Raw genomic sequence first — 15,142 nt, 5'->3', positions numbered from 1 at the left:
TCTGTCATCCGACTCCAATACTTGTTGAGGTATGACGACCACTTGTTTGTAAACTCTCTCTCGGGTTCGAACTTTCCTATGTTAGTACGTAATATCTCTGTCAATATTATTCGGTGTAACTGTTCGTTATCGTTTCGTAATAAATTTTGTTTGTTCTTGTAACTGGTGTCATTTATTCGAATCTCGCCTCTGTCTTATCAACGATCCCGCTCTTTCCTCCTCCACTCGACCTGACAAATAAATTAGTTCCAGACTGGACAAGCCATCCTCGACAGTGGGCAGGTCTTGACCGACCTGTGAACCGAGAAAAGGAGGTCCGACTCCATCCGACCTCCCGGTGGTCCCACAATAAGGAAAACTTACAAAATATGTTACTTTTCTGCATATCAAACATATAGTCACGTATTACTGTAGAGTCTACATTGCACAGATACAACAGAAATATCTAACATCCTTCATACAGTCTAAATCATTGGAATTGTTTGCTTTGTGAATTAAATCATTCTTGAATTTCAGTGTGCACATTGTAATTCAGGAACGATTCAATTAAAGCAAACAATTATTCCATGATAGTATCTTCAAACTAATAGTCAGTCTGTGAGAGGTAAGTTTCTCAATGCACATGAAGACTATTTCCCCTAATTTTATACAATTTCTGAAAATGAGTAACAATAAATAGAAACTTTTTGATCAACCCTTATATGTCTGTTTAATATATTTGTAACATCTTATCTAATTCTATCAAGAGCCTGGATATTTCCTAACGATATGTTACAAAAACAAGGATTCAAGTTTACTAGGCCTGTTTTATTACCTTTACATAGGCAACAAATAAGAACAAAATTGTTAACAGTCAAAAAGAACCTGAAATAATTAATATTTGTGATAATGAAAAAATCTGTTTATTATTCTAGACCTGAATATGTACAAGAAGGAAATAAAGTTAATAAAAATTTGAAATATAATAAAAAGATATTTTATTAAATCCAAAAAACAAATATATAAGAACTTTCCAGACACTCGGGGACTTGAAAATTAAATTATGACTATCTATAATTATCTCCACAAAACCAACAAGAAAAAATATGAGAATGAAATATAACGAGATTTCACAAAGAAATTTTACAAATTAAATTTACCTAACATTCACCATGAAACTTTATGTCATCAATGAAACTTGAAAGACTTGCTTTTACCTCGCTCGCTCCTTAGCTCCACCTCCTTAGAGTGTGGTTGTGGTGATGTAACACGATTACACCATAACCTTATTAACATACTTAAGTGGCTAACATTCAGTTAATTCTATAATAATCTTTCTTGAAGTTGTGTCATTGCCCTTACATTTAATCTTTTATAATTTTTTTGTTCTTCTTTAATGACAATTTGGGCAGGTAATCATTCTTTTAACTTCCTGTGAAAGTCTCCCCCCAAAGATGTCATTTCTGAGTAAGATGACATAATAGGTTGTTGTAGTAAGATAAGGTTTAGTTCTAGAATTTTGCCCAGGTGAGATGTGGTAGTCTATCCTTAATGAAATAAAGTAACCCCAAAATAAACAGAAAAATGAACTATACATAATCCTGAAACAAAATAAAAGGGTTTGGAATCTACTCCTTACATATTGTAGCATTATGTAAAAATACTATTATATGTAAGACAAATTAGCTTACCTTTCTTATATCTAAGTGAATAAAATCAAAAAGAAATGAATAAGCACATGCTATGAGAGAAAATCATCAAAACAGAAATTTGGATTTACTTCATTTTAAATTTTTTGGTTTTTCATAAACTACTATCATCAAAAGTTTATATTTCAAAATTATATTATATTATGCATATTATATTAATAGCAAAATTATATTGATGTTTTAATACATTGTTTATGATGCATTAAAACAACAATATAATTTTGCTATTAATATAATATGCATAATTAGTTAAAAAACTAAACACTAGAACATTGTTACCTTGTATCAAAGGATGTGCAAAAAGTCTGGATTTACAAAAAAAGATTTGAATGCCAACATAATGAACAGAAAAGATAATGAAATCTTAGTGGCAATATGAAAATTAAATGTTACTCAAATTTCTTTTTTAATATTTAATCCTTTATTTCTAATTAAATAAAAAATAAATTAAGCAGTTGCAGATATTTAATAGATTTAAGCTTAGTGTCACTAATTGTAATTATAACCGTTTAGACTGAAGAAAGATTTATTCTGTGTTAATTTATATAAACTTACATCTTAATTGTCATGAAATTTCTCTGAAAGTAATATTTTTACTTTTTTTCTGGCAGGAACACTTATGTAAACAAAATGCAACAATGTTAGGAAAATATTAGACTTTCTAATCATAAACTGATAGTTTCATGTCAATAATGTCAACATGCATTTTTGAATAATGAAAATATTGTGTAGTGAAGAAAAATAGATTAAAAGATAAGCCAAAACCTTTGTACAGCAATGATAGTAAACAATGAAGAGAAAGTGTTATCTGCTCAACTTTGCCTAACATCATTACTCAAGAACTATGTGGCAGTGTTAAAATTGACTTCAGTGTCCTTAACACAATTTGGGAGAGCTTATCTAGCATAAATTGTTTACAAAATGGGTTCCCCATATGCTTACATAAGAATACAGAACAAACTGTGGACTATGCCTATTTTCTGGAATGATACAAATCAATTAGTGAAAAATTTCTTCACAATTGTTATCAGACCAAAAATGTAGAATTACTCTGTGAGCCCAAATCAAAGTTCAATGAAGTGGCAACATTAAAGTTGTTCATTGATGGAGAACCTTTAAGTTTTAATGTCTAAGATGGAAAAATCATATGAAGTATTTTTTGGGATCAAAAAGGAATAATCCTTATAGACTTCTTAAACAAATAATAAACAAACTGAATAAAATTTAAAATCACAAATAAACACAACTTATACTTTCAGCAAAATTTTACATGACTGCAAACATTTTCAACCTTATTGAAAGGGCTACCTCAAGCTATAATTGAACATATACTACAATTGTTAAAAGAACATAGTTGAAAAAACCAACAACTAAAAAATTCAAAAAATACAAAATATTTATTTAAAATAACTTTATTCTAAATTTAAATTTTTTTGTATTTTATAGACAATAAATGTAACATGGAAACAATAAAGTTACAATATTAGATAGCTAAAGTCAAGCCAGATTTATTTTCAGAAATGACAATATCAAGATGTATATTACAATCCTGAATTGAATGAAAGCTTAAGACTTCCATCTGTTTAGCCAATGTAGGATAGATTAAAATTACCTTTTCAATACTGGAAAGAATCACAAACACACTTTAAACAACTTATCATTTAAAGTCGTCTACGTGGACGTTATTTATTAATAGGACCTTGTACTGGTGTATTGGCACAGTAATGAGAGTTAATTCAGTAAAATTTCTTTATTTTATCACCTGTAGTAGCAATATCCGTACACATTTTACATGTGTTTCAGGCTAGCATGCCCCTCATCAGCAATATTACCACTATGTACTATGTACTGCTGATGAGGGGCATGCTAGCCCGAAACACGTGTAAAATGTGTACGGATATTGCTACTACAGGTGATAAAATAAAAAAATTTTACTGAATTAACTCTCATTACTGTGCCAATACACCAGTACAAGGTCCTATTAATAAATAACGTCCACGTAGACGACTTTAAATGATAATACATTGTAAGGACAGTAAGGCTTTTCTAAACACTTTAAACAACCTTTAAAGTCCAGTAACCAAATTTTTTAATGTAAAAATTTAATGTAATGTGTAAATTTACTGGATTTTAAAGGTTGTTTAAAGTGTGTAGGATAGATTTCAAAGATATCATTTCTCTAAGAATAATGAAGTAAAAACAGCTATCACACTATGAAATAATCATACTGATAGCAAGGTGAATCATTGAAAAAAAGTGTAGAATGTGAAGAAGACTAAATAGAAAAATAAAGAAATGTCAATGATCTGATTAATAATATATGGGCTATAAGTTTTATTTCCCTAGTTGAAATGGTTTTCCAGAAAAAAAAAACTGAAAGCATTACTTTTGGAGCAAAATTTTCAATATTAGTTGTATGTTCTTTGGAATTGACCACAAAATTGCTACGGAAAACTATCATATGGGAGCACTTTTTTCAATGGAAAAAGTAGATTTTATTTTCCATTTTTTATATATAATGACTGAAGAGGAACAGTTTGGGCCAATGCCTCTCTTCAATCCTTATTATATATAATGGTAAAACTATATAGGAATAAAATCAATCTGCACAGCGAAGTGTATAACCAAAATAATTGACTTACGTGAACGTTAAAGGTTCACATAAGTCAATTATTTTGACTATATAAGAAATTACAGAATACATTTAATAGCTATTTCTATTTTACATATGCATTCAACTCATAAAAATTATGTAAAATGTAACTATTGGTGACTACTGGAATAACTAAGTGTTAAAACCGTAGGAAAAAACTAGTAAAACTGAAATAAATTAAAAAATAAATAAATATAGTAAATGACTAAATATTGATAAAATAATAATAATAGAATATACGTGTAAAGTGAAAATTAAAAATAAAACTTGCTAAAACAGAGAAAATTTGATTATTAAAAAAAGTAAAAACACAAAAACTTTAAAACCAATAAAAACCGGCTAAAAACAAGGTATAAAGTGCTTCACTGTATGTTTTGCATTTTCCTTTCATAAAAAATAGAAAATAAAATTACTTTTCCATCAAAAAAGTGTTCCTGTATGGTAAGTTCTCCGTAGCAATTTTGTGCTTAATTCCAAAGAACATACAACCAAAGGAGAGAACAACAAGCAATCAAGTACTGATTTCAACATTAGTCTTTCATATTTATGATTAAAAATTTATGTTTAAATTTTACATCAATTTTAATTTGTTGATAACTAAATTGTCAGACACTTCTAAGTAGAACATCTGTTCTTGTTCATTTGCAGAACATGGAAAAGACATCTGAAGTTGTTTATTTGAAATAATTTACTTCTGACAAAGAGCCACCAAGGCTTTAAATTAAAGCACTTAAAATGTTTAAATTGTTCTGAAAATTTGCTTCAATAAAATAATTTTCTCATTACTTTAAGTTATAATTAAAATTTGAATTTTCATTTTTTTTTATTATTATTCAATATGAAGAATAGGTCGAAAGTCAATCCTTCAAAATACGTATTTCTTAAATTTTTAAGTAATGTTGTAATAATATTAGTAAGTCTATTGGAATCCTTTTAAGTGGTAATTTCAATTTTTCACTTACAATTTCAAATTTTTTTTATGGACAGCATCCTATAAAATGCATATTATGTATAATTGCATACTTGGGTGACCTGCTGAGAAGCTGAAACTAAGAAAATGTGCATATTGAGTTTATCAGAGATCTATCTATAGCACAACAAATTCATCCTTGAAGGTGATCAAGTAAATGACACCTACCTAGATTTAAAATTAAGATTAAAAAACTAACATTATGAACGTCTGTTCATAATGTTAGTTTATAAATAGCTATCAGCAGTCACATTTAAATACATATATATTTTACATACATTTTTGTTCAGAATCCTTAGACTATTTCTTTTAGTTTTTACTTCACAGATACAAAACAGAAATCTTGCATCATCAGCTATACAATTCATATATTCCATCAAGAATAATAGCCAATTTAACTTGAAAAAGTTATTTATGTTGTTAAAAAAAGCTCTCTCTAATGTAGTGATGAATTCTAGATTATGTAAAAACAAACAATAATTCATATTATCTCTGGTTTATTAGATAAAAATAATAATCAAATGATAATACATGATTCATTATTGAGCATAACCTGGTTAATTAAAATTATTTAGACATTATGTAATTTAAACTAGAGGTAGAAAATTAAGTCACCGTCTTGTATAAAATTCAATAATTAAAATTAAATTAATTTAGAATATTCTGGAAGAAAAGATTAATTCAGAGTGATCTTGAGCCCACAACTTCTGATCACTGTATAGATTGGGCCAATTACACTACTGGAACCAAATGTGACACACTCATCAACTAACCAGGAGATTCCCAGAATTTGGCAATCATTTTTAAATTTCCCAACTTTCCTCCCTATTTACTTGATAAAATGATCAACTTTTGGAGTATATTAGTATAAATTGAAACAGAGTAAAGAATAAGCATTTTGATATTGCCAAGAATAAAAGATGTCAAATCTCTCAAAACTTTTCAGTTCTGGAAAGAAACACTTTCAAAATCAACTTTTCAGGACTTGGCATGCTTATCTAGAATTCCATCCAATGTTCATTTCCAGATCAATTAATTTAGAAAATATAACCATATAGGTCATTTGCCACACCAATTGGAGACAACTACATGCCCATTCATAGTATCCAACCAATCTTAAGCTTATATCCTAACATGATATATTTAATCATATAGTAAATCAAGCTCTAATTGGGCTGCAATTTGATAAAATTGTAGACCTATAAGTTCCCACTGTCATCAGTTTGTCTTTCCTTAATCTCAAGAACGGTGTTAGATAAATTAACTTCAAGACTAGATATGGAAAGCTTAGAGGTAGGAGACCTCAATTAACTATATAATGAACTTCTGATGCAAACCAGAAGTCATGTTATTTCAATTCAAAACTTCCCCTGAAAGGAGTTTGATAGATGACCAGCATGACTCTAATGCTAATGAAAAAGTATGATGTACAGGGGCAAGCCACTATAGTACTAATGTGAGGTGGAGAGCATATATTTTAGGATTTTAGGAGGCTATTTATACATACAGTATATCACGTGATGATTGGGAATCGTGTTGCTCTCTTCGCTAAGTTCTTTTTGCGCGCCCTCATAGGCCCCTCACCTGCCTACACGCTCGCTATTGCTTGCGATCGGCTAGTACTACGGCTTGTTTATCCAGTTAATGTTACCTTAGGTTCCAAGATGGCAGCTCATCTCTGATTCCAGCAAGGAAACAGTGGGACACACATTCTAACCTAACCTAACCTAACCTATTCTAACAAATTGCCATAATTATTAGCAACCAAATTATTAGAATAGGTTAGGTTAGAACATGCATCCCCACAGTTTCCTTGCTGGAATCAGGCGAGCCGCCATCTTGGAACCTAAGGTAACATTAACCGTCTATCCTACCCTACCTTAACCTATCCCTCCAGGAGATGACCATCACTAGGCTAGGTTAATAGAAAACCTTTTATTTCAGTGAACAAGCTGCAAAGAGGCACATAGTACTAGCCAATCATGAGTGTTTGCAAGCGTGTCAGCATCAATATCTGCCAGACTGCCTGTTAAATGCGTGTTAGGCTTAGCGGAGAGAGCAACAAGACTCCCGATCATCACGCGATATACTATATGTATAAATAGCCACTTTCTATATTTTAAACTAAATAAATTAAAAATTATAGCCTAGCATTGTGACAATGTCACAATAAATAATTGTTCATTATCTATTAATAATCAAATGATATATTTAATTACAATTTGGTTTGGCAATAATCATTTGATTACTGGCAAACAATCTACTGGATTATCTATCAGGCTATTTTAAGATAAATTTAATAATTAGATATAAATTAGCCTTAATATAGCCAGACACATAATCCAACAAACTGTTCGGTATAAATTAAAAATCAGGCTATTGGATTTGCAATTACATTTAATTATTAATAGAAAATTAAAACTTGATTTACTATAGCATAAAAATGATATAAAAATTAACATTAATAAGACTAATAAAAACTTGTAAATAGCCAGGATAATAATTACATTTAAAATTTACACGAAAAGTTAAAAGAAGAAAAAGAACCTACAATAAAAGGCATAAAAGGTTGACTCCAAGTAGACACTGCTTATTCCTTAGGTGTGAAAATGATATAAAATGAAAAAATCCTGTGTTTTCTTCTTTTAATTTTAGGAAATAAATTTGTGACTGGTAATATTTATAAACTTGTTTTACATATTGAGGTGGATTGTTATCCACCTCAATATGTAAAACATGTAAAATAAGTTTTTCTTCAGCAATGGTTAAAATCATAAATATGTATATACAGTGGAACCTCGTTTAACAAGTAATTTGCATAACGAGCAAATCAAATGGTAAAAAAATGACTTGCTTAATGAGTGACGTTTCGCATAACGAGTGACGAGGAGAGGGGAAGTGCCAGATTGTGTGCATGCTCCATCAGTCTGTGTTTAGCACTCATTCCGTTAGCATCTTAGTTTCGCTTGTGATCACACAGTTTTCCAAACTTGTATTCAGACATATTATACATAAACATCAATAACCAGAACCCATTATATAATAAACATGTCAAACGATATACCAAATTCTTGGGCTATGTAAAGGTTATAATTAAATATTAGAAATTACTGTATTTTGATTTTTTTTTTTTTTGTTTTTTGCAAATCGAATTCACATTCCAGGTTGGTTCATTCTGCTCCAGAAGAAATGATGATGATGATTCACACTCCTTAAAAATGTATATTGTATAATTTTCCCTGAATAAACACTATACATAAAATATTTGAGTATTTTTTTTCGGCATGGAATAATTTGTATTTTACATTAATTTAAATGGGGAAAATCGTTTTGCATACAAGTAAGATTCTGGAACGAATTATGCTTGTTAAGCGCAGTTCCACCATATATTAACATTATTAAAACTAGTAAATAACCAGAACTAAAAAATATTTTGAGTTCTTTAAAATCAAGCAGTAAAATAAAGAAAGAATTGGCTAAAGAATACAGTTGTGATTTGTCAACTATTTCTCACATTGTACAACAAGAAGCAAAAATTAAGGAAATAGAAACACCTCAAGGGAATGAATCCAAAAACAAAAGCATAGTGAAATTGATCAAGCTTTTTAAACAGATAAGTAAAGGTGCCATTATTAATGGTCAAATAGTTTCAAAGCAGCTAAGGAGTTTTCAAAACTACTTGGAATTGAAGATTTTAAACCAAGTAATGACTGGTTAGGACAATGAAAAAAGTAAGGAATATGTTTCATTCCATCAGAAGCATGGAGAAAAATCTGCTGCCAATCAAGAAGATGCATGTATAATAATATATATATATATATTTTAATCCAATACTAATACTTAAGTTTTGTCATACAACTTATGTGAGAATCAGAATTTTAAATATCAGTCTAATACCAAAATCTTTACAATTACTTTTGTAATTTTTACAATCCATTAAATACAATTCAAAAATTTCAGAAAAAACATTAATTATGTTTTACTGATAACATGAAATTAAATAATTATTTTTAATGACAAATTAATATAAGAATAAAATTATAAATTGAGCAATTCAAAACACAATTCATGTAAATAAAAAGCACCAAAACTGAGCCAACATTATTTAATATCCAAAAGTAAAAATATATTATATATATATGTACAAAGCTATTTTCAATATAATATATTGAAGGTTGAAAATGTTAGTAAAATAAAAATGGTTTATGCTCAGAAAAAATTAGGTGTTTTGGTGAATTTATGTGATTTATAATATAATCCTTTAATACAACAAAAATTTTTAATAAACATAAATTTATAATTGGACAAATGAACAAAATAATTTAAAATATTAATTTATAATTTTTAAAAAGTAAATACCATATAAAATTATTTATAGTAGTATAATAGTAATGTCAGAATAAAATTACGTAACTTTTGATCCCAAATCAAAATTCTTATGAAAAAATTTATGTATTTTATGAATCTTACACAGGAAATATTTGAGATGTGAATACAATAAGATAGATGATAATTTAATGATGACTAATGGGAAAGCTAATTTTTGTCTAAAGGAAAACACACACGCTTGATGTTACAAGCTATAAACCAATGATGTACGACGACAATGATTTATTCATAGTTTTAATCAATTATCCTGCCAAGTGTATCTCACACTTTTAATTTTATAATGATTAAAAATCACTAGAATAAAAACAATGATATCTAATAAATATATTTTATGCAATAAAAAATATGTAAAAGAATTTTTCTATTGGAATTAACTTAATAATTGAATTAAATCATTTCTAATATTTATTATTTTCAAGATAGGAAATAAGTATTTATTTAGTTTTTAAATTATTATTTTATAACCGAAAAACATTTCATGTTTCTTTTCAATTTCTTCTATCAAATAATTTTTGCTTTTTTCAATGAAACAAGCTAATGTTTCTAAAACTTGAAAGCAGATATCATGATAAATTATATATTGCAAAAGTAGTATATCAAAAATGGGTATATTTTCAAATATATTACTATAAAATGCTGTGTTGTTAAAGTACCTCAACTACTATCAATGGATAGTCATTTCAAGTATCTAAAGTAGTCAATAATCTTGTTTAAAATTATCACAGTACACCTTTTTGCCAGATACTTTGTAAACAGATAATGCTCTTTGTAGCCTATTAAAATCACAGTTAAAGAATGAAAAATATTGATTTATTTTCTCTCTTAAGTACTGTATATTTCATTAATTTAAGTTAATTTATCAAAATAAGAATGTAATGTGTAAGAAATACATCAATTAAATTCTGCACATTTCAACTTATATAATTTATCTAGTTTTTAATATTAAATACACAGTATGAAATATTAATGTTTTGCATTATACTTTATAGTATACAGTATATTGTACTGTATTATATTTCTGTAACAGTTTATTTTATTTTATAATATATTTATGAACTATAGAAAGAACTAATTATTATATAATATCATTACTTATTAAAAAATTCTGTATATATAAGAAATAATTCAGAGAATAAATTTTATTATTTTCACTACTAAAATGTAATTGTAATGAAATAAATATTCATTTATAATCATCCTATCTATATAGTTTTATTTTATCATCATTATTTTATTGTATTATATACCATTATTTGTATTATTAGATTAATATATCACATATCATCATACATATACTTCTTTGGATACTTCATGCACAGTACATTAAATAACCACATCATGAAAAAAACCTTAAAATGCAGTGATATTTTTAATTTTTGAACATTTTTTTGGTAAAAAAAACAGCCAAAATCATTCATTTTTTGGTTCTGGAATAATTATGTTTAAATTATATTTGTCAGAAGTATAGTACATTTATGTTCCATTCTTGTCAAATAAAAACTATCATTCAATTGCCATCTCTATCCTGAAGAAGGTCAGTAAAAATGACCAAAAATATTCAAAAATTTAAAATATCACTGCATTTTACAGTTTTTTTTTTGGCAGTGTGGTTATCGCATATATATTTTATATAATTTTCATCAAACAAAAAATTGATTAAAAAACTTAATCAAACACCTTAATGTTCGCTGAGAGATTTTTAATGTAACGAACGAACGTTTTCGGTCTATTCAATAGACCATCATCAGGTTAGAACATACGAAAATGGAATACATTATAAATGGAACATCACGTATAAAATTCAAAAATACCAAAAAACCGTTAACATCCGAACCAATCAGAATAAAAATTAAAACGTAAATGGTACATAAGTGTAAAAATAAAATAACATACTACATTGGCTAAACATTAATTAATAACCAATAACATTAATAAAATTATTGATACATCATAAAAGAACAACAAGTGTAAAATAAGAACTTATTACTCGTACTCATGTACTAATATTACCTATCCTAACTGGAAATAATTCAATTTAAAATATACTAAAGTTCAAGCGCCTCTTATAAGTTTTTGACGGCATATTTCCAAGCCGAAGGAAGACCCTCCGCATCTCTTGCGTTAATGCATTTTTCTTTTAGCTTGCTTCTGTAAATTTCCATCTTTTCAGCTGTTCCTACCAAAGTTGGGGAATGTACCTGTTTTATGATTTTCGCCTCATTCCATCGTACCAAGGATCCTTCAGCTTGCCCCATCTGGGCTAGTACTGTTGTATTGGACCCTTTTCTAATATCATACTTATGTTCCTTCATCCTTATTCCTAGGTTTCTAGTGGTAACCCCCACGTACTCTTTATTAATACCTAACAGCTGGTTCTCGTAGGGAATCTTATACACACCTGCCCTATCCTCTTTTTTAACTAACCCTTTATAATGTATTCCATTTTCGTATGTTCTAACCTGATGATGGTCTATTGAATAGACCGAAAACGTTCGTTCGTTACATTAAAAATCTCTCAGCGAATATTAAGGTGTTTGATTAAGTTTTTTATTTAATTCTGCTGAGTAAGGGTATGATTTATAAAAAATTGATTATTTGAAACTGCTTGTAATTTATTTATAAAATTTGTAAAATTAATTTCCAAGAATTAACAATATTTGCAAAAGATCAACCATATTAAACCATTAATAATTTTAATACTATTAATTATACTTGTATTTTAGAAAAAATTCAATATTGAAATATTCCTGTCCAATTTTTCAAGTTTCTATTAGAATTAGCAAAAATTTTAAAGATAGAAGAAACAATTTTTAAAAAAATACAGAATAAAATTACTCTTAGAAGTGTATGTTAAGAAACTAAACTTTCAAATGCAAATTTTTAAAGTTTTAAAAATAAGAATATATTTTCACAATTTGTCGTTTATTGCAAAACACAAATACTTTTTGCAAAACTTTTGGCTAAAAACATTAAATTACATAATATATGAAGGAATAAGTGGAAAAATGGTATAAGTGACAAAACAGTTTTCTTTATTAAAAATACAAAGTATTAACTTATCTTTAAATCTCACTATTATGGATCATGTTATAATGTTGATTAATCTAAATATACATCATACATTTAGAGAGAAAACTAAAAGTCCTTGTCAGTCAGAAGAAATATAGCTGTTCACATTGGGTTTTGAAAAATATGTTTTTAGTTCTCTAATTTTACTATGAATTTCTAGATTAATCAATTAATATATCTATTTATTAGTTTAATTTAATAAAAGGATTTTTATATTCAAAGTTATACTATTTGTCACTTGTACTACTTTTCCACCGAATCCTTCGTATTTATATTTTTAAAATTTAGCAAAAACAAAAAAGAAAAAAATTCATTTTATGTACAGAAACAAAATATTTAAAAGTTTTAACTGCTAAATAGTCATTAAACATTTTAATGGACTTAAGTATTTCAGTTTATTTTAAAAATATCTTGACTAAGCCTCTTACTCTGCACTGATGTATATCTCAGTATATAAGATTATATACATATATACCGTATAGTGAAAGCTACTATATACAAAAACTTAGTAATAAAATAAGTTATATACCAGTAATATTTGAAACTCAATTATTTAATATATTCTGTTTACATTTATTCACCCAAAGATACCTCATATGATTAGTAATGTTTTCTAAATATCAAGTGACTTTAGTCTGTATATAAACAGACTAAAAAGAAATAATACAGAAATACTATTAAGTTATATCCTTTTCAAAGTTAATCTTTATTCTCTGTCAAGCATAAATAAAAAAAAAACCTAATCCTGAAAACTAGGAAAATTTTAAAATCAATTGGCTATGGTTCAATTCTGATCTTGACTCACAGCTGGATCATATTGTTATAGTCTACATAATAATTAGAATGTAATCATTGTCTTTATGAAACTCAGTTTATCTGCAATTATAAGAAACTGTCATATCAAGTTTTATTTTTCATTTTGTAATATGTGTGTTTATTTTCATTTAATAAAATGATTAAAAACTTCTTATAAATATAATTTTAAGCCATTCTTCTAGACCAGTAGTTCTCAACCTTTCTGAGACCATGAAATGCAATTCATATATGTTTTATTACATGGAGCATTAGCATAAATATATTCAAAAATTAATAAGCAATTTCACATTTACTATTCTCAGGAAACAACAAAGCAATAAACTAATATGCTTTAATGTATTGAATAAAATAGAAACATGGAATTGTCTACAAATATGGTAATATGTTGCAGTACATTGGAATAAATTTGCAATAAAAACTTTAAAATCTTTTTCCACAGGTTTGCGGAACACCAGTTTAAGAACCACCATTCTAGACTCTCGATCAATCATATAAAATTTTTTTCGTTTTTATGTGAATATATACGAAGTTTATTTTAAATCAGATCACTGATCAACTGAGATTTAATTCAACATAATCAAAAATTCTGTAAATTCAACCTATTATAAAACACAACTAAGATATTGAATATAATAAAACTGACAGAAGCTTTCAAAATTTATATTTTCATCCTTTAAAAGAAGCATAAAAATCCATCGTACTAAGAGCATTTGTAGCAAATCTATTTGCACAGTAAAAAACTTTAAATAATATAATAAACTGCTTTGGTTATTTAGGATTTAAATTCTCATAAATGCCTTCTTACAATCACAGTTTATGATTAATATATTATAGAAAAAATATTAACTCATTGTATGTTTTTTTAACACCAAAAATTAACATTAAATCTTATTCACTTCTATTATAATTAAACATTCTAATTCAGTATATATTTTTCCCAAAACAGGAGTTAATTTTAATTAGTTCATGATGCAATTTTTAGAAATTATAATTCAATTAATATATTATCTTTTTACAGCTTAATACTCTTGAGAATTTATAAATTTTATGTATTAACTTATGTACTTTTAAGCCTATTTTTAATAAGAAAATTGGAAGCAGTTTTTCTATCTTTATATGTATGACAAGTTACAGTATAAAATGTATTGTGATGTCATAGTCTATTTATTAATTTAAATATCCACGTACCGCAACTTAACAATGATTTATTATTTATAATTTAAGGAAAAATATTATTATTATTACTTATAAACCGACCTATCTTCTCTTCTTCAAACGTGCGAACAGCACCTCCATCCATAACGTCGGTCGCCATTTTGATTTTCTAACCGAATCTATCTTTATATTTCATATCACAAATCGGATCATTTCCACTTATTTTTTTGTAAAATTCAATTCAATAATGGTTCGAATTACTTCCGATCGTCGACAATTTTCCTCGGCTACATTCAGACAACGGAAGAATCCCGACTCGATCCGACCGACATACACTTTAGGCTTACCAGACGGTACGGACAAAGTACGCATGCGTAAACTATTTAACCGAAGGGAGGCGTT

General features: G+C 27.4%; 1 protein-coding gene across 4 annotated transcripts in view; it reads right to left on the bottom strand.

Annotated features, from left to right (window-relative positions):
• The window catches only part of LOC136986885 (phosphatidylinositol 4-phosphate 5-kinase type-1 alpha-like), a 108,259-nt gene extending 93,169 nt beyond the window's left edge, over window positions 1-15,090 (bottom strand). For 2 of the 4 annotated variants that reach the window (XM_067284518.1, XM_067284538.1), the window contains exon 1: window positions 14,843-15,090. In XM_067284518.1, the coding sequence (XP_067140619.1) occupies window positions 14,843-14,900 (58 nt within the window). In that variant the 5' untranslated portion in view covers window positions 14,901-15,090. The remainder of the gene's footprint in view (window positions 1-14,842) is intronic. The other 2 variants (XM_067284531.1, XM_067284522.1) reach the window with 1 other exon arrangement.
• Window positions 15,091-15,142: the final 52 nt, after the last annotated feature.

This window comes from Centruroides vittatus, unplaced genomic scaffold (assembly GCF_030686945.1).
Source record: "Centruroides vittatus isolate TY-2023 unplaced genomic scaffold, ASM3068694v2 contig_1215, whole genome shotgun sequence".
NCBI lineage: Eukaryota > Metazoa > Arthropoda > Arachnida > Scorpiones > Buthidae > Centruroides > Centruroides vittatus.
This window is presented reverse-complemented; position numbering and strand designations above follow the sequence as displayed.